The sequence below is a fragment of the Quercus suber genome, unplaced genomic scaffold, assembly GCF_002906115.3.
Source record: "Quercus suber isolate HL8 unplaced genomic scaffold, Cork oak 2.0 scaffold_1220, whole genome shotgun sequence".
Lineage (NCBI taxonomy): Eukaryota > Viridiplantae > Streptophyta > Magnoliopsida > Fagales > Fagaceae > Quercus > Quercus suber.
In genome coordinates this window covers 22,129-42,849 of record NW_027070615.1, presented here as the reverse complement: position 1 = coordinate 42,849, position 20,721 = coordinate 22,129, and the positions used below count along the sequence as shown (strand labels likewise).

At 36.8% G+C, this 20,721-nt stretch overlaps 1 protein-coding gene and 1 pseudogene across 1 annotated transcript; both read right to left on the bottom strand.

The window, feature by feature from the left end:
- Nucleotides 1–1,983: 1,983 nt before the first annotated feature.
- On the bottom strand, nucleotides 1,984–4,256 carry LOC136065842 (putative F-box protein PP2-B12). Its single transcript, XM_065769606.1, is given in 4 exon segments — nucleotides 1,984–2,309; nucleotides 2,312–2,461; nucleotides 2,650–2,743; nucleotides 4,212–4,256. Coding segments are annotated over 4 exon segments (549 nt in total). The 3' UTR covers nucleotides 1,984–2,049.
- Nucleotides 4,257–9,725: 5,469 nt separating this feature from the next.
- On the bottom strand, nucleotides 9,726–15,063 carry LOC111986331 (pentatricopeptide repeat-containing protein At3g29290-like; annotated as a pseudogene).
- Between the last annotated feature and the right edge of the window lie 5,658 nt (nucleotides 15,064–20,721).

Here is a 20,721-nt window from a genome sequence, read left to right as displayed (position 1 = left end):
TCTTTTTTTTTTTTTTTTTTTTTTTTTTTTTTTTTTTTTTCTTTTTTTTTTTTTTTTTTTTTTAATTTTTAATTTTTAATTTAAATTTAATTTATTTTAGTGCGGACTTTATTGAATTAAAACAAGTTCAACAGAAGCTACAACACTGCAATCCAGCAGCAACACTACAACAAACACAGCATCAAACTAACAAGATTCAAAGCAACTGCAACCCAACGGCAACACTACAACAGTTGCAACATCAACTCCAGATACACTAAGAGTATACTCTAGAATCTAGATGTTATATATTTTGACAATAAAGCAAATTATTGACACAACACAAGTTTGATAGAATTGCAATGTGGTGTATCATTAATGCCACTTAGTGATAATAAAAGTACAAATTTTATTGACCATTTGTTGGCCTTGAAAGCTCGAACTTTGTGTGAAGCACAAGAGCTTGTTTAGATCCTCAATTAAAATTTACGGCTAGATTGTTTTTACTCTAACTTATCTAAGTGTGGAATAAGAGTAAATGATGCACAATAAACCGATAACTACTCTAGTGCATAAACATGAAAAACAAAAAATAAAAATAAAGCACAAGAGTAAGAGAAGAGAAATGAAAACAAAAGATAACACCACAATGTGTTATCAACGAAAAACCTCTCCACCGCTTTCTAAGCGATAAATCGATCCACTAAAGAATAAAATTGGAGTACACGAATAATAAAAGACCTTCAAAGCCTAGTCCACCCAATGTACTTGAGTTCTCCAATCTCCTACTACCAACTGACTTCGCCAAGCCTTGTCTTCTTTAGCTCTCTGGATCCCACAATACACCGATTGCATCCGCCAAGCTTCACCGACTTCTTTTGGCAAATCTCCAATGCTTCTTAGCTCCAAAACACTCTCTACACTCTAAAAAGGTGTGAGTTGTGTTTGGATACAAATCTCCTCTCAAGGTATGACAATGGGAGAGGGAAGGAAAAGAGACTAGAATGATTTCTCACTAAAGATAAGTAGCTCTCTCTCTAAAAGATGTGTGTGTGTTGTAGAAAACTTATTTAAGGTTTTTCTCTTTGAATGACCTCCTTTACTTTTGTGGGTAATGAAGGTATATATAGTATGGGTGAAAGGTAAGAAAGTCACACTTGAAAATACTTCAGGACAGAGAGAGTTTCGCGAGTACCTAAGGCCTTATCTGCAAGACATTCGCGAAATCCTCCAGGCTAGCATGACTTTTCAGCTTTCAGCATGTGTTTCTTATGTAACTTTTTCGCAAATAAGCTTTTAGCCAGATACTCACGAAATCCACTCATTCTTCATTTTATGCTCGATTTTTCACCAACTTAATAATAAACTCAATACAATAAAATCCCACAAAACATAAGGAACAAAATTAAAGCAATTATCACACTTTTTGTCATGAAATAAAGCCAACATAAAAGATAGTTGTAAATCACAATTTTACAATCTCCTCCTTTGACTATTCCGTGACAAAACACCCTATAAAAGACTTTAGACTTAAACATCAGTTTAGGAACAATGGAAAAACTCACTCACACCTAAATTTAGAAGCTGTGATAAACTTGGAACATATACACCTGTAATCTAAAACACTTGCACAAAACACATTACACTCTCAAGGTAAAGCAAGTAATAAAAGGACAAGTATAATGTAGCAAGTAAATTGCGATCAAGTAAACATGATGTGAAACATGTAAGCAACTTGATCATACACTTGATAGTCATATGGAAATAATTACAATGATCATATAGCAAAGCAAATGATCATCCGAGCATGCAACAAATAAAACATAATAACATAAGGTGTATGCATGTCCAACACATAAACATGATGTGATGAGAGCAACAAAGCATAAATACTAAACATAACTCAAGCACCATAACAATGAGAAAACAAGCATAACGTAAAACAAGACAAAAAAGTTTTCTTAAAAATGAATGTTTTCTTCCCCTTGATATATGCATCTCCCCTATGGCTTTCTCCCCCTACGAATGTGCACAAGGTAGAATTTCTCCCCCTAAGAATGTGCATACGAGTCATATAGAAATGACGAAACACATTGGTATATTCTCCGGTATAGGCCTAATCTCAATCCCTTCAAAAATGAGGCCAAACTTCCACCTACCAGATTCTATATCCATAAGTCTAATCTCCAGTTCATCCTTTTTTCCTCCCTCATTGAAAAACTCACCCATCTTAGTCTCTGACCATCCATCTTTTCTCCTCAGCCTTGGATCCTTGGCATGTGAGCACAAATAAACTATTTGTCTTAAACTTCACCTCCTTGAGTAGTTTTAATTGAAGCATTTAAAGGACAACAACTACCAAATCCAGTGGTTCCTCTCCTCAACTTGAACACAAGGTACACAGCATAGTTTGTTTTCAGAGACAGCATGGAAGTACTTATCTTGTAGCCGATGACAAACAACAATGCAAGGACAAGTTTAGCTACCTATGAGAACTGTTTGATTTTACATGTACATAATTAAGAACTAAGTGAAAGACGTAATAAAAAATAAAAAAAAAAAGAAAAAAAAAAGAAAAAAAAGAAAAAGAAAAAAAAGAGGAGTGCAAAAGTAGAGTAGGGATAGACTTGGATTTAGGGAGAAACATGGATTGAGGTTTAGAAACCTAACTCCAATACAAAGGAGGATCACCCCATATAATGCACTGGTCCCTTGTACAGAGAAGGTAACATTTCTTACCACTCAATTTGTCCAAGAAAAAGCTCTAATAGAAAGAAAGAAAGAAAGATGAACATAGATATGGTTATATTCAACATGGTGCAACTTTCATTGGCCACAAGCATACATTCAACAAAATCATTCATAATTTTATCTCAGAGATAATAGCTCTTTTTTTTTTGTGTTTTTTGATTCTATTCTTCTATTTGCTGATGGCGCTATAAGTCTATAACTAACTCTATGCATGATCACACATAACTAATTCAAACCAAACACAATTTCGAGAGTCCATAGTGAAATAAACCCACCCAATCTTGCTTCTTCCATTGGCATAAGACTTAGGGCTGCAAACGAGCCGGTTCCAACTGAGTATTAAAAGTTCAAGCTTATTCATTTAATTTTATTTTGAACACGAGCCAAGCTGGAGCTTATCATCAAACAAGATTACATGTTCAATAGTTCAAGCTTGGTTCATTTACTGTCAAGCAAGCTCGAGTTAATTGATTAACTTATTCTTTTTATATATATAGCAAACTGTAACTAAATTGTTTTACCGCTTCACAAATCTACAAAATTTTACTACTAATGGATTGTTTGTATTATGAATAAACTATAGGATAACTTTTACTAACATACTCTAAGGTTTGGGCTAGTACAAATAGGCCCACAACATTTTGAAATTGACCATTTCAGTACCTACGCTCAAACAGCTTGTAATCGTTATTTATTTTTGTTTCTCTCTCTTACTTTAAGACTTGTCTTCTCCCTTTGACCCTTTCATCTCGATCTCACTCTCAGACCTCTCTTTTCTCTTTCATCCTCTTTTCTATCTCTCATGATCTTTGTAGCTACGCTATGGTGTGGGTAAGTTGTGGTTTGTGGGTTTTGGTGTGGATTGGCGTTGGAGTCCCTCCCTTCTCTCTCTCGTGGCATTTGTAGTAGCGCCGTGGTGTGGGACTGGGTTAGCGGTGGTTCGTAAGTTTTTGGTGTGGATTGGCGTTGGAGGGTTTGGGTTTTCTCTCTCATGGTCTTTGCGATGGTGTCGTGGTATGGGTTAGTGGTGGTTCATGGGTTTTGGTGTGGATCGGTGTTGGAGGGTTTGGGTTTTATGGGTTGGTGGTGGAGGTTTGTGGATTTTGGTTGGATTGGCAGATGTGAATTTGTTGTGAGGTGGTTGTTAGTAGAAGGTTATAACTTAAAAAGCAAAAAATGCAAAATTTTTAAATTAATTAATAGTGTTCGTTTTAGTCTCTTTCTGAAAGGTGTGATCAACTCTACTATAGGAACCTTTATTGCAGAAGTTCAACAACAGCAGAAACAACAAAAAATTAGTTAGGGTCGGCCATATGTATTCTTTTCCACTAATCTATTATATATAAAATCATACTCTCATTATTTCCTAAATTGACATATCCTTACTCAGTACACCAAACATTTTTTTCCATTCCCTCAACTTGAATCAACTTACTCTTTCTTAGTGGTGCATTAATCGCTCTCCTCTAATCATGACCAACCATCTCAAGCGACTCTTGCTTGTTGCAGAACTGTAAGTCAATCATAACGTACACGCACACCCAAACTCTTAAATCATTCACATGAGTGGGATCTTTAAAACTAGATCATTATCCACAGAACCATAAACAAAGATTAGCCCAATATTTCCAAGATTAAGTACTACAAATCACCAAATTCAATTGTATTGTGCATTGAAAATTTATACATACCTCGGAAACTTAAACAGAAATTTCATTAATAAATCAATGCTAGTGATTAACGTTTTACTTACTAAACCAATAATTCATAGTAAAAAATGATGATGCATGAATCCAAGGTTTTGTTCTTCCAACATGTATATATGCATAGAAGGACAAAGACATCACATCACACCACATCAAATAATACTAAAATAGAGTCTTAAAACACATTAAACTTCTTTTTCTTTTCTTTTTTTAAAGAATTATATATAGAGTTACCAACCTGTGTCCCAAATTGCAAGCTTCAACTTCTTCCCACCAAGAGTAACATGTTTCACCTTAAAATCCACACCTATTAAAAAAAAAACATATATATATATATATATATATATTATATATATATATATATATATATATATATTTTAATAATAATTAAAAAAAAAGGGGGAAAAAAAAGAAGAGGAGTAGAGAGGGGAAATGATAAGCAGACCAATGGTAGGAGAGAGATCCTCGAAGGTGAGAAGGAATTGTTGATAGGGAAAAGAGAGAGTAATAAACAGAATTGGATCTGAGGATATTTATTAAAGGACACGAATTTCCTCCAAACCTGTTTGGAGGAAATGCTACAAACAGAGACACCTGTCAATTAAATAAGAAGACACCTAAGCTTAGAGGCATGTGCCTTGGCACATGAACAATTTTAAGTGAAGATCTGCTAACCTAACGTTAACAGCATTAGCCAAACAGTCACACCTCTCACCCTTTGGAGGAAATGCTACAAACAGAGACACCTGTCAATTAAATAAGAAGACACCTAAGCTTAAAGGCATGTGCAAGGCACATGAACAATTTTAAGTGAAAAGTTGTTAACCTAACGTTAACAGCATTAGCCAAACAGTCACACCTCTCACCCACAGCTACAGCCTCACGCCTCTCTCTCATCTCCTCCACCTCTCCCTGCTCTCTCTCATCTCCTTCACAGAGCTTCCTCTCTCTCAAGACAAACCCAACCGGCCAACATTCATAATCAATCTTAACACAGAAAATTCTAACACATTTAACATTGAAACCTCTAGTAAACCAGGGAAGCCACTACATTTTTATTTGCAAACACTGCCTCCAATTTCACCCCTTGTTTCCATAACACAACTATAGCCACCGCTTTACAAATAGGCTCCACACAATGAAATCCCACAAAATCAATACTTCGCTTTATTCTTTCAAAACGAGCAATTTTCACTTTAGCTTTAGCCAAAAACACAATATCTGGACTCTCTTCCCTAACAAGGGCCTCTAATGCCCTTACTGTCAGGGCTTTACCTACTCCCTCAACAGTTCCAGGCAAGAATCCTCATGGTGTTTGCTGATCTTGAAATCAAAACCTCAATAGCATATCCCCCACCATATCACAATCAAATCTAACAAGATAAAACATCAAACAATCTCATGCAAAGTTTCAGCAACCCAAACCAGCAGCTAAACTACCTCAACAGAAATTAAAGCACAATAATGGAACTATTGACCAGAAGAAGCGGCCACTAGTAGATTGACGGAGTTTTGTTGGTGCGAGACCCACAAAGGGCAAAGAAAACCCACCAAACGTCCAGCCTCGAAAACCCAGAAAAACCCGATCAAACCCACACCACCATTGCCGATCAAACCTAGCCCCGGAAACCCAGAAAACCATTGAGATCGACGGCTGCTGCATGTGGCTGCCGTCGATTCCGTAGCTCTTGTCGTCGATTCTGGGTTTGTTTGTGGGTTTTTTATTTTTTATTTTTTTTATTTTTTTTTATATGTTGATTTGTATGTTTTTTCTGGGCTTCTTCTGTGTTTGATTTCTGTGATTTATGGGTTTGATTTCTGTGATTTATGGGTTTATGGGTCTATTTATTGGATTTATGTGCTTGATTTACTAGAGGTTTAAATGTTAAATGTGTTAGAATTTCCTGTGCTAAGATTGATTATGAATGTTGGCCGGTTGGGTTTGTCTTGAGAGAGAGGAAGCTCTGTGGAGGAGATGAGAGAGAGGCGTGAGGCTGTAGCTGTGGGTGAGAGGTGTGACTGTTTGGCTAATGCTGTTAACGTTAGGTTAATAGCTCTTCACTTAAAATTGGTCATGCTTGCACATGCCTCCAAGTTTAGGTGTCTTCTTATTTAATTGACAGGTGTTTCTGTTTGTAGCATTTCCTCCAAAGGAGGAAATCCGTGTCCTTTATTAAATGGTCATGTGGAGTAGTGTAGTGTAGGGAAAGTAAAAAGATTGCAGAGAGAGAGAAGAAAACAGTATAAAAGAAAGTAGAAAGGTCTACTTCTACTTGAAGCTACTAAAGTCTTCTTTTCCTCTCCTACTCCCTCTTTTATCCACCAATTCATTGCTTTTTTTTAATAAGTTTTTATCCACTGTAGTGCGGTTGCAGTTTGCACTGTTTCTACCCAACCCACCAAACTGACTAGACCCAACTTCTCAAATTGGTTTTTTTGGGGGTTAGGTTGAAATTTTATTTTAAATTGGCTTTTTGTGGGTTAGGTTGAGATTTTATTTTAAACTCTAGGTTTGGATTGATTGGTTTTTCCAATCTATTTGACTCACCATAAATTTGAATTTCTTTTATTACTTTTTTTTATAATTAGTTTTTTTAATGAATTTAGCAATTTGTAGTATAATTTATGCAAACTATGATATTATAATAATAATTTTTAAAAAAATCTTATATAGTTGATGAAAGCTCACTTTGAGCATCCACATCAGTGGATGTAAAGTCTTGTATAATAGAAAAAACACCACTTTTATACATTTTGTCTTAAAAATGCTATACATCAGTGCTTCTAAAATTGTGTAAAAATGTGTATATTTATACACTTGTTACAGTAACCGTGTATATTTACACGGTTACTGTTAATATACACGGTTACTGTAGCTCGTGTATTTATTTTTTTATTAATTTTTTCTCTCTCTTCTCTCTGGTTGGTCTTCGTTTTTCTCACTCCTCATTCACTCTCTGCTTCAACCACTCATTTGTAAGCTCTTCTTTCTTCAAGCATTTTTTCAGAGGAATGGGTCTTCGCAGCTGCAGGAGGAATGGGTCTTCAAGCATTTTTTTGGTTCTTCTTTCTTCAAGCGAGAGCCGAAGGAGGCTTCGATCAACTATGAGAATGGGTCTGGGTTTCGGCTTGATCAACCATGAGAATGGGTCTTCGTAGCCGCAGGAGGAATGGGTCTTCAAGCATTTTTTCGTTCTTCTTTCTTCAACCATGAGAATGGGTTTGGGTTTCGGCTCCGATCAACCATGAGAATGAGAAAAAAAAAAAAAGAAGAAGCACAAAGCAAGTAACAAATCTGAGTTTCAGCTTAATGGTGGCTGGGTGATGATGACGGTGGTTGGGTCTGACAGAGAGAGAGAGAGAGGGGCAGTGAGAGAGAGAGAGAGGCCATGAGTGAGAAAATAATAAAAAATGTAATAATGAATATTTTATTGAATAAATGTGTAAAATAGATAACTGATGTGGGTGTCTTATAAAAATAAATGTGTAAAATAGAAAAAAGAAGGTTTTACACATGTAAAATGGAAAATTTTTTGCATCCACATCTACCACTCAACTCAGTACACATGGGTTGGATTGTATTAATTCCTACAAGCGATAAGTTGGGTTGGGAATTTTCCAACCCAACCCAGTTATACTTACTAATTTTCATTAGGATTACGAGTGTCTACCCATCTTTGAATGCAGAGGCAGTTACCTCACTCGTGAACTAAATGAGGGCTAGGTTATTCATTTGTAATGAGCTCGACCAACTCGGTTATATTAAAAAGGAAAAATAATTATTTATATATATATATATATTGATTTTAGTCTCTCTCTCTCTCTCCCATCACCAATCTTGGATCAAGCCTCCCTCCACAATTGTTGTGCCTTTGTCAATAACCTCCGTTAATATTGGCTTTTGTCAAATAACTTTTAACTATTGCTATAATGGCAAATAATTTTTGATAAAGTATTATTAGACAAAAAATACTATTAAAAACAACTTGCTACAACTGTTCGGTCCATTCAATTATACATAGGTGCAGTTTGGCCTCAACGTCTGCGTCTGGAGGCTGCGTTTTCCTCCTTTTTTTTTTTTTTTTTTTTTTTGGGAAAGTGAACAGTAAAATCACATGATTTTACTGTACAGAGACAAAAAATACTGTTCATGCACTGTTTAGCACTGTTCACGCACTAAAAAATATTAAAAATGGGTTCCACGGTACTATTTACACATTTAAAAATTATTTTGCTACAGTATTTTCAGTTTTCAGTTTTCAGTTTCAGCAATAATAAGTTCAATCCAAACGGACCCATAGTAATTACATACATATATACATACATACATATATATATATATATATATATATAACTTATTTAAAATTTATACATGTTTTATTACCATCTTAAAAATCTACCGGTCATTTGCCGTTTTAACTCATAACTATTTAAATCCATTTATCCATTCAAATTGACCCCTTATAATTGAGTAAAAATTCACTCATTTATTCGGGTCAAAATGTATAGTGATCCAATTATAATAAAAAATAAATACGCACTTATTTAGTACTTCAAGAATACAATATCATGGAATTCATTTCTCTTTTCTACTAAAAAAAAATATTTATAGTAACATTGTTAAGATATTTATAACTCAATTAGCATCCTCCGAAATTTCCAATGATTTTTTTTTTTTAAAGTTTCCAAAATAAATAGGATCCAATTATGATTCTCAAAAAGAAAAGAGGAAAAAATAAAAATAAAAATAAAAAAAATAGCGCGCCAATTATACTCCATTGACTCAAGATAATAATAAGTAAATAAATGGTTGGTAATTGTGTTGCTCATTATTGGTTAGCTAGCAAAGTAAGAAGGCCCATTCAGGTTTGCTCGAATTTTTTTCTAAATAACAATAAATATTAAAAAATTTAGTAAATTGTCACGTTGCAAATGAATGTTGAAAACTAGCATCTCGAGTGTCTAAAACTCGAGTTCTAAGATAAAAATTGAGTTTTTAAGTCTCGATTTGGAAGTGGCTGAGTATGATTCAGAAAACGCCGCTACAGGGCTTAAAAACGTCACCATAAGGCTTAAAAACGTCACCATAAGGCTTAAAAATTTAGCATAAAAATGCCGCTATAGGAGATTAAAACGTCACTATAGGGCACAAAAACACCACTATAGGGTGAAAAAAGAAAGAGAAGGTGGGGGGGGGGGTGGGGGGAAGAGAGAAGAAGTGACTGCGTTTTGGACAATTCAGCAATGTAAAATTTGTGGTTGATATGAAATTTTGAAAAGAGAATATTTTCACCTCCCATATTTGTTTGTTAATTCCATATCACAACAAATTGAATTCAACTGAGATAAAGTTAAATGGACAAAACATGTCAACAAAATAAAACTTACATTTAGGATTTCCTCCACTTCATCCCAGAGGGATCCCCATATGCAAGCTCTTAACAATGACAGATGAGTAAATGTGTCTGGATTGCATTTTTGGTGAACCATGTGCTCATACACTTGCAATGCAACTTTTGGCTTCCTTGCAATCTCACAAGCACTAATGACAAGATTATATGATGCAGTTGGAATTGAGAGCCCAAAAGCTTCCATTTGCCACAAAAGCTGCAGCGCTCTATCCCATGAACCAAGCTTCGAGCAAGACATTAAAGCAGTGTTGTACAAATGTAAATTCAATTGAGAGCCTTGATCTCTCTTAATGCTGTCAAAGAGCTGAAGAACATCGTCATGTCGATCTGCATTATATAGAGCACCAAGTAGAGCATTCCATGTGTAAGCATCTGGTGAATGACCCAAAGATGTTGTGATATCATAAACCTCAAATGCTAGTTTGACCTCCCCAGCTTTCGCAAGAGTGTTAATCAATGCATTACAAGCAATTAGGTTTGGCTTCAGGCCACCCTTCAACATATCTTGAAAGACACTAAGTGCCAAATTCCACTTTCCCTCCTTTGTGCACACACTAATTATAGCTTGCTTTGTATCATTCCCTGCTTCAAATCCGTACTGAACCATCTCACTGTAAGCATCAAGAGCCAGCTCATTTTGACTGCAATGAACAAAATTGCTAATTAATAGGCAATAAGTAACTCGTGTTGGACAGCAGCCATTTGCCTTCATACTTCTCCAGATCCTCTCAGTTTCAACACCATTGTTAACTTTACCACATACTGTTATCATAGTGTTATATGCAATTGCATCAAAATCCTTCTTCACTTCACATTCCCTAGCATTTCCACAAGCATTTCAAGGGCAGTATCGCTACCCTGAGAATTCGCAATTGCTTTAAGTACTAAGCTATAAGTGTGGCCTGTAGTTATCTTCTTTGTCTTCAAAAACTCAAAGACTCTTAACCCATCATCAGGCTGCCCATTCCTAAAAAGGCATGATAAAAGAGAGTTACAGGCATGTAAACTAGGACAAAGACCTGATAATTCCATGGACCTAAATAATTCCAATGCACTTCTAACCTTATTGGTTCTGCTAAGCACCAAAAGCCGCTCTGATAACAACTCTTCATTTGTTTCCTCTAGAAAATATACCCTACTTTCATTCGCAATCGTCATCCTGTTTGAAAATTTTGACTTAGTCTGGCTAACAGGTGTAGGACTAGGTTCAGTATCCAAATCCTTGTGATTTGCGACATTTCCCCAAGGAGGCCAAATCTGCTCAACAAAAGATTCTCCAAATCCCTCATCTCCTTCAATCAATTTGTTTTCTTCCTCCTTTTCACAATCCACACCAACATCAACACTTGCAACCATGTTCACAACATTGCGTGATTTATCCACCCTCAACAAACTGATATTTGGTGTCTTTGGTTGCCACATGGAAATTATGCCCAGACCAGGCATTATGGCACACCGACTATTTGAATTTATAACTGAATTAACATATACACAACAATGAAAGTGCCGATTGTGGATTTTACAGAAGGAGCTAGTTGGAATGTATGGGTAATATCGGCAAGAAAACCAATTTGATAAAACCATAGCAGAATTCAAATTCCTCAGCATTTCATGCATAACTGGGCCCTGAAAAAGGAAAACAATGATTTTAAATGGAGACACTTTAACCAAGAGAAGCTACTTGAGATAACAGCTAACCTTTTAAAGCATAAGTTAAGGATCAGTCAAGCCCGCAAGAAATGAAGAATATATTATCCTGTCCCAATAAAATTCCTATATTCTAAGTGCTGGCTCACAATCCACAACACATAAATTAGAAGAATATTTCATTAAGTTGTAGATAAATTTTGAGAGGTAGAGGCCTAGCCCACTCTGGCTCATGATAATGCTTGTGAATATTATTGCAATTTTATCTATGGGCAATTCCTCCTCTCTTTTTTTTTTTTTTGTGCCGGGGGGTGGGGGGGGGGGGTGTTTATAGTAAACTGATCAACTATATTGAGGATTTGTATGAAAATATATATAATAATGATTTTAGAGGATGTAGAGGCTGATAAATTTATTTATAAAGGAATTTCTACCATTGGATGTGATTGACAGAACATAACTAACATGCTTCATATCTCCAGAAAAAAAAAGAAGCCAATTAACTGTTATTCTGATTTTTTTTTTTCATTTCATATATAAAAATTACCTATTTACTATTAATACTTTAAAGTTACCTTATCACAATAGATCTCTCATGGATAGCATATGTATAAGAGAACCATTTAAAAAGTTTCATGAAGCTTAAACCATCATATTCTCCTTTTTTTTTTCTTTTTTTTTCTTTTTTTGATTGGTAGATAGTGGGGGAGGGGTGAGGTGGAGTTCGAACCACCAGCATGAGATACACAAAGAACCCCATGATATTCTCCATTACCGTTGACATATCACTTGAACCCCATGATATTCCCTTTTTCTATCCTAAGAAGCCACAGTTAATCAATAGCTGTAATATGAAAGACATGAATAGAAAATGACATGCAGTTAAACAAAATTAGGAACAACTCCAAATATGCATCAAAATTTGCAAATCAGCTTATCAAACCTTTTTTTTTTCCCAATATCCATATCTATCATTTGACTATGTTCACATATATGAAAAGTACACATTCCATTAAAAGAAGATATTTATAGTTGCATTAGATACAAAAAAGCTGCAAAGCATGAACTTAGTAGTAGGAGATATGGACTTTCTTAATGCAACGGAACATAGCAGATACATCCATTCATAAGTTGAAGTAATAAAATGATGTTATGAAACTTGAGTATTACTTGCTATTTATTGATATTCTATGAAGACATCAAGTAGTAAGTTGTTTCTTTCGATTTTGTGCTTCTATGCTAGGACTAGAATCCTGATCTCTTAAAGGTCCACCTTCATCTCTTAATTGGTGTGCAATTGCAACATAGTTGTTAAAATTATGATTAAGTGATTAAATTCACTATTTCTTAAAAGCTTAAGTTTTTGGGACAATCAGTAATTTAACATGGTATCAGAGCAGGAGATCTTGAGTTCGATCCCTGACTTTACTCTACCTCCCATTTAAAATGGTAAGTTCCTAATTGTTAGGCCTCAACTTATTTTAGGGGAATTTTAGGCTCACAAGTGAGGAGAAGTATTAGAATTTTGGTTAAGTGATTAAATTCACAATTTCCTAAGAGCTTAAGTTTTTGGAACAATTAATAATTTAATAATGGTCATTTGGTAAACTCAGACAGCTTCATTCAATTGGCTGGCTTTATCTATATGTTTATTAAAAAATAACACTGGGCTCACAAAATGTTAAATCTATGTCATTTTGTGTCCAACATATAATGTGAACTACTCAAGTGTGAATTGCCTGTCTTATAGCACTTGTATGACACGATCAAGCTAAAGTTTAGTACTATTCAGAAAAGTGATTTGCATTACTTTAGTAGCATTGAATAGGTTTTTTCCTTTTAAAAGAACCTATTGTGGCAAGCTACAACTTGACCTCACTGTGGTGTCTCTCATGTTGAATAGAAATCTTAGACCAAATTATTCAACTATTATGTAGAAGGGAAATACAGTATCACAAGCATATTTGTGTTCTGAGATTTGAATAAAATGATTATATGTTTCTTTATGCTAATTAAAATGCTAACAAATGAGTTCATCTATAATCTTCACCCAAAATGGAACTTCAAGCAAGAGAAAACAACCATTATTTGCACAAGTACGGATTACCTCCAGGAATTTCCTATAAAACCAAGTATCTATATTTATTCTGTTTATCAGCTGGGTTATGGAAACTACAATAACTCTCAAACTACATGGAAACCAAGTAAACCAAAGTACCAAACACAAACAACATTAGAACAAATTAAATAGAAGCATGGCCAAAAGTTATCTGGACAAAGCAGAAACCAATATTACAAAGAGTGTTCTTAAAATATTTCAAAGAGCAGAAACCAAACATAGCCTTTTGCAAGGTATGGGAGAGGCGATTGATAGGCAAACTTGCCCCAAATTTTGGAAGGGTTGGTTTTTGGATTGAGCTCACATTACATCAGTTGGGTAGTTGGGCACTTTCCATTCAACAAGGTCCTACCTCTACTAAGTAACAAAAACAATGAAAGTTAAACAGCAAATTACACACACACACACAAACACACTCAACCTCTCTCAAACCGTGGTGGATGGCTTGCTTAACCTCCGCCTCACCAGAGAGGAGGAGGAAGAAATATCAATTACATCTAGATGCAGATCAGATCTACTAGAAGAATGCAGTCTAAGTCTATTTGGTCGGTTGTTATCGGACAAACACCAAAATCAAAGAGCTCTGAAGTCCACGTTGAGATCAGCTTGGAAGATGGGTTCGGACTTGCAAATTGTGGATGTGGGAAACAATGTCTTGCAGTTTAAATTTAGTTATGAATACCAGTTGCAGTGGGTAGAAAAGAATGGGCCATGGAATTTTGACAACAACCTCTTGTTGTTATGCAGATGGAGAAGAGGCCTATCAAGCACAAACATCACCTTTACCCATTCCCCCTTTTGGGTTCAGATTTGGGGGCTCCCTTTTGAGCTCATGGCGGAGGAGGTGTGTAGAGACCTGGGAAATAGCCTAGGGAGATTTATAGAAACCGATCGACGACCTGGGCAATCGGATCAAGCCAAGTTCATGAGAGTCAGAGTAGACCTTCAATTGGACAAGCCTCTTAGGCGTGGGGGAAAAATAGCCAGCGTAGAGGGTGAGAAATTTTGGGTAAGTTTCAGGTATGAGAGACTCCCAACCTTTTGTTTTCATTGTGGTAGACTTGGGCATGATTTAAAACACTGTCAGGAAACATCAAACAACCAAAGTTCGTCCAATCAATATGGTGATTGGCTTAGAGCTCAGGGAAACTCTAAAACGGGTGTTGATAAATCAAGGTCTACAAGCAGTGGGGGCAAAGATGACAGTAATGAAGATAAGGTTGAGGAGCATATTCCTTCCACGGCCAAGAATTCTTACACCTCTGCCATGGACGGCAGAGGAAGCACTTCAGGCACCAATGGTAGCCGGATTGAGAAAAATCATAATACGAAGAAAGTGAAAGACATTATTGGAAATAGAGAGAACCAGCCAGAGAAAGCACTGAACGGATGGGACAACTCTACACGTCTAGAGCAGGTTCCAATGCATGAGTCAGGGGCACGTGATGCCGCTAGCACTCCCCCTCTTAGTCTCCCACGAAGTTTCAAAAATGAAAAGGAAGCAATGGATGCCTTGTCTTTAGTGGGCCAGTCGGCCCAAACTGAAAAAGACCCAATGGAAGTTAATAGCCCACTGAAGACTAACGCTGATGCAAATGGTGGAAGCACAGCTAAGGTAAACTCTTTTGGCCTAATAGTTGAAAAGAAAGCAAAAGCTAAAGTCCATTTAAAAAAGATGGCAAGAGAGCACAATAGAAATAAAAACCCACAGTCTGAAACGGAATTAATACCTGTGGGAAAAAAAAGGGGAGGGAAGCTTGTATTTGATGAAGAGGAAGAAGTCATTGTACAGAAGAGACGATGCACAGCAGTTAACACAAACCAGACTGAGTCTGCGGAGAGATCAGCGGTGGCTGCAATGCAGCACCGCCGGGAGCCATGAATCCCATAAGTTAGAACTGCCGAGGACTTGGGACCCCCCGGTCAGTTAGAGCGCTGCAGGACCTGGTGCGGCGTTATAATCCCAAAGTGGTCTTCCTTATGGAGACAAAAGCAAAAATTAGACGTATGGAGAGAATTAGAAACAGGCTAGGTTTTGCAAATGGCCTTGGTGTTCCTTGTGTAGGCCGTAGTGGTGGGCTTGCTCTTCTCTGGGCTCGAGAAGTCGATCTTGAAATCAAAAGCTACTCAAAAAATCATATTGATGCAGTGGTTAAGGAGCATGACAGCAATTTCTGTTGGAGATTAACTGGCTTCTATGGGCATCCGGAAACATATCAAAGGTATGAATCATGGTAACTCTTAGCTTTTCTCAATAATCAGTTTCAACTCCCATGGCTTTGCTTGGGCGATTTTAATGAAATTTATCAGTTATTGAGAAAGTTGGGGGTGCTATTTGAACCCAACAACAAATGGATGGTTTTAGAAGGGTAGTTAATTATTGCAATCTTCAGGATTTGGGTTATTATGGGGTTGATTATACATGGAGTAATATGCAGAAGGGAAATAAGAGCATAAGTTTGAGATTAGATAGAGCCTTGGCTACTCCGGGTTAGGTGGAAAAGTTTGGGAGTTTGAAAGTCCACCACATTGTTGACTCCACATCAGATCACCATGCACTGCTAGTAACAGATTCAATATCCATTCGCTACTCCAGAGAAAAGCGCTTCTACTTTGAAGCAATGTGGGCAAAGAACGATGACTGTAAAGCCATTATAGAGTCATCATGGGGCTTGGGAATTGATTTAAGCACTCCGGAGGGAATAATGGAGAATATTAATCGGTGCGCCGCTGACCTTAAGGCTTGGAGTTCAGAAGTGTATGGGCAAATTCCGAAAAATATTCAAGCAAAAAGGACTGCTCTGAACAACCTGACTAGAGATAACAAGGATGGTATCCTAAGTAATGAAATCAACAACTTGAAGAAAGAAATCAATACCCTTCTTGATGATGAGGAACTATATTGTGGTCAACGAGCTAAAGCACATTGGCTCAAGGAAGGGGACAAGAACACAAAGTTCTTCCATGCTCAGGCTTCGGAGAGGCGTAAGCAGAACTCTATTGTTGGAATTTGGGATGAAGAAGGTAACTGGTGTCATGAAAAGGAAAGTATAGCCCATGCAGCCATTAATTATTTTGAGAACATTTACACAACAACCCACCCCTCACGAGTAGAGGAAATAACCGCAGCCATTCCATCAAGGGTAACGGATGACATGAACGAAAGCTTAGACCGTGTCTTCACCAGAGAAGAGGTTGCTACTGCTCTTAAACAGATTCACCCCAACAAAGCTCCCGGCCCCGACGGTATGTTTGCTTTATTTTATCAGAAATACTGGAATGTAGTGGGTAATGGTATCACTAATATGGTCCTTAATGTTCTCAATAATAATTTATCTATGGCTGATCTTAACAAAACTAATATATCCCTCATCCCAAAAATAAACAGCCCAAAGAAAATGACTGGTTTTCGCCCCATCAGCTCGTGTAATGTAGTGTATAAGCTCATTTCAAAAATTCTGGCCAATAGATTAAAACCCCTTCTACCCCACATCATCACTGAGAATCAGAGTGCCTTCACTTCTGATCACCTCATCACTGATAATGTGATTGTGGCTTTTGAATTAATGCATTTTCTAAACCACAAATCTACAGGAAATGACGGCTTCATGGCTGCCAAACTCGACATGAGTAAGGCTTTTGATAAGGTAGAATGGTGTTTCATTCATGGTGTGATGGAAAGAATGGGCCTCAGTTCTAGGTGGATAAATTTTGTTATGGAATGCATCTCCTCAGTTTCATTTCAGTCCTTATAAATGGTGCTGCTTATGGAAATATCAAACCAACTTGTGGTATCCGACAAGGGGACCCCTTCTCCCCTAGTATCTTCCTCCTCTGTGTTGAAGGTCTCTCAGCCCTCATCCATGAAGCTGCTCGAAATCAGTGCCTGGCTGGTATCTCAATTGCTCGTGGCTGCCCTAGAGTGACCCATCTCTTCTTTGTGGATGACAGCGTCCTCTTTTGCAAAGCAAACCCTGGTGAATGCCATGTGCTAAAGCTGATTCTCCAACGATACGAAGAAGCCTCAGGCCAAAAAATCAACATTGACAAATCCTTAGTGTTTTTCAGTCCAAACACAAGCCAAGATATCAAGAATGAAATTTTTAATATTTTGGGGCCAATGCAAGATTCAAAGCATACTAAATACTTGGGGCTTCTTTCCTTCATTAGAAGGTCTAAAACACAGGTTTTCTCCATATTAAAAGAGAGGATTGGATAGAAGTTAGCTGGGTGGAAAGGTAAACTTCTTTCAATGGGGGGGAAAGAAATTCTCATCAAAGCAGTGGCACAGGCGATCCCGACGTACACTATGAGTTGCTTCTAACTCCCACAAAGCTTATGCGATGATTTGGAGAGTATGATGCGGAATTTCTGGTGGGATCAAAAGCAAAACGAAGCAAAAATGAGTTGGGTCAGCTGGAAAAGAATGTGTTTTTCGAAAGCTGATGGAGGCATGGGGTTTCGGAATTTGAGAGCCTTTAATCAAGCCATGCTCGCAAAGCAGGCGTAGAGAATCCTAACTAACCCATCTTCCCTAGTTACCCGGGTCCTTAAATCAAAATACTTCCCCACAGGTGATGTACTAAATGCCAAGCTTGGGAATTTGCCTTCATACTCCTGGAGAAGTATTCACAGTAGCCTTGAAGTCATAAGGAGGGGTACACGTTGGAGAGTAGGCAATGGGAAGTTGATTCACATTTGGGAGGATAGGTGGCTGCCTACCCCATCCACTTACAAGGTTATTTCTCCTCCAAATGATAATCCTGAATTTCCCATGGTTTCTGCTCTCATTGACCCTCTCACAAAGTGGTGGAATGTCGCTTAAGTCAGAGCAATGTTTCTTCCCTTCGAGGCGGATTCTATTCTAAGGATTCCTTTGTCCCATAGCATGCCTGAGGATAAGCTAATCTGGTTAGGTAATAACCGAGGAGAATTTACGGTGAAAAGTGCATATCACATTGCCTTCAACCTGTTTGAAACAAAGGAAGTTGGGGAATGTTCTTCAGGGGACCCGTTTAAATCACTTTGGAAGAGACTCTGGCATCTTAATCTTCTGGCCAAGGTAAAGATTTTTGCTTGGAGAGCTTGTATCAACGGTCTTCCAACCATGGAAGCTATTTGCAACAGAGGAATCAGCAACAATAGGGGCTGCCCAATCTGTAAAAAGGATCCTGAATGTATTAATCATGCCCTTCTCTGCTGTGACTTCTCCATCCTTGTCTGGAATCAATGGCCGGAAAACCCCTTGGGCACACAAGAGATTCTGTGGTCTTTTATTGACTCAGCCATGTTCATACTCTCCCACCATTCTCAGCAAGATCTGGAAATTTTCTTTGGAATTTCCTGGGCAATATGGTATAATAGGAATAAGGTTGTCCATGAGGACTGTTGCCTTTCTCACCAACAAGTTTGGCAAATGGCTAAGAGTGTGGTGGAGGATTTCAACAATGTAGTTTATTGGGACTTTTCTCAACCAAGGGCTCTACCTGTCACATGGACCCCCCCACCTCCAGGAATCTTCAAAGTTAATGTTGATGGGGCAACCTTGGACCATGGGGGAACTCAAGCATTGGCGTAATAGTCAGGGACTACACTGGTCAGACAGTTGCTGCTAGTTGCAAGCTCCTCAGAGCTTGCTATTCTGCAGAACTGGTGGAGATTATGGCCCTGCTTCATGGCATTTTGCTTGCCCAGGATTTGCATCTCCCTCGGGTTATTTTGGAGTCAGATGCTTTGGTAGCAATCCAGGCCATAAATAACAAGTATATAGGCAGCAGCTCGGGTCACCTTGTTCTGGAAATTCTGCATATTCGTAGCTCCTTTGAGTCCTGCTCTTTTCAGCACATAATCCGAGACTTCAATCAAGTGGCACATGAGTTAGCCCATTATGCACGCAGGACTGGAAACTCTCATCTTTGGATGGGCGTAACTCCCCCTTGTATTTCTTTGTTATTTCAATCGGATGTTGCTTAATATGTAAACTGTCTGGTTCTGCTTCTGCAGATTATTGTATGGTTGTTCCTTCTTTATGGTTTAATGAAAACCAAGTCCATTTTCAAAAAAAAAAAAAAAAAATGATAAGAGTACCGTCCATTTCTTGGTGGATAGATAAACGCACAATGCCAATATTATTTATCGGATAAATTACAAGAACACAACTTGGTGTACGAGTTACTGCCAACCAAGATCAGTTTTCTAAAACCAATTAACCTTGTCCTTAATATCAGATTAGTACCTGAATACTGTTGTGAAAAATGGCTAACTAGCCTAATAAAATTTAGATACTAAGTTAGATTTAAGGACTAAATTGATCAGTTTTAAAAAGTCTTGAATCTGATTAGTATTAACCCAATCTTCAGATATATTAAGAAATTTACCCTATTTATGTCTATTGACATCTTTATATTTATGTGTTTGGGACATTTATAAGTTAATTTTTTTATTAAAAAAACTCCTCACTTGTTATTACTTTTTTTCATTTGTACAAATATATTTTAGCACATTTTTAAACTAAAATCTTTTTAGCAAAAGGCTAAGGCAGGTCTGCTAGATGTATGATCTGAAGATTGTAAATTTTTTTTTTTTTTTTTTACAAAATTTTGCATGACTTGATACGGTGAATTTTGGAATTAGTGGGCTAAAATATAGATATTTTTCTATTATATAAATACTGATAGTGATTTGAGTGCTCTTAACAAACATAAATATAAAAATTTTATATTAAAAAACAAAAAACAAGAGTTTTAACTAAAAATTTTAATTTAAAACATTAAATAAATATTATTTAAAAAAGTCTAAGTGGACTGGCAACCTCAAAGACCTGAAAATAGGTGGAAAGTACTACACTTTCGGGCATTTGCAGCTCAATTTTTCTTACTTTTTTTTTTTTTTTTTTTTTTTTTTTTTTTTTTTTTTTTTTTTTTTTTTTTTTCAAAAAGAGAAAAACTGAGAAAATGACGTAACAAATTAAATTACTCTAAGCTTTGTTTACTTTTCTAAAACAATGCATAGAGTACCGTCCATTTCTTAGTGGATAGATACTACCAATATTATTTATGGGATAAATTTTATGAACATAACTTGAGCTTTCTAATCAGGTTCAAATCAA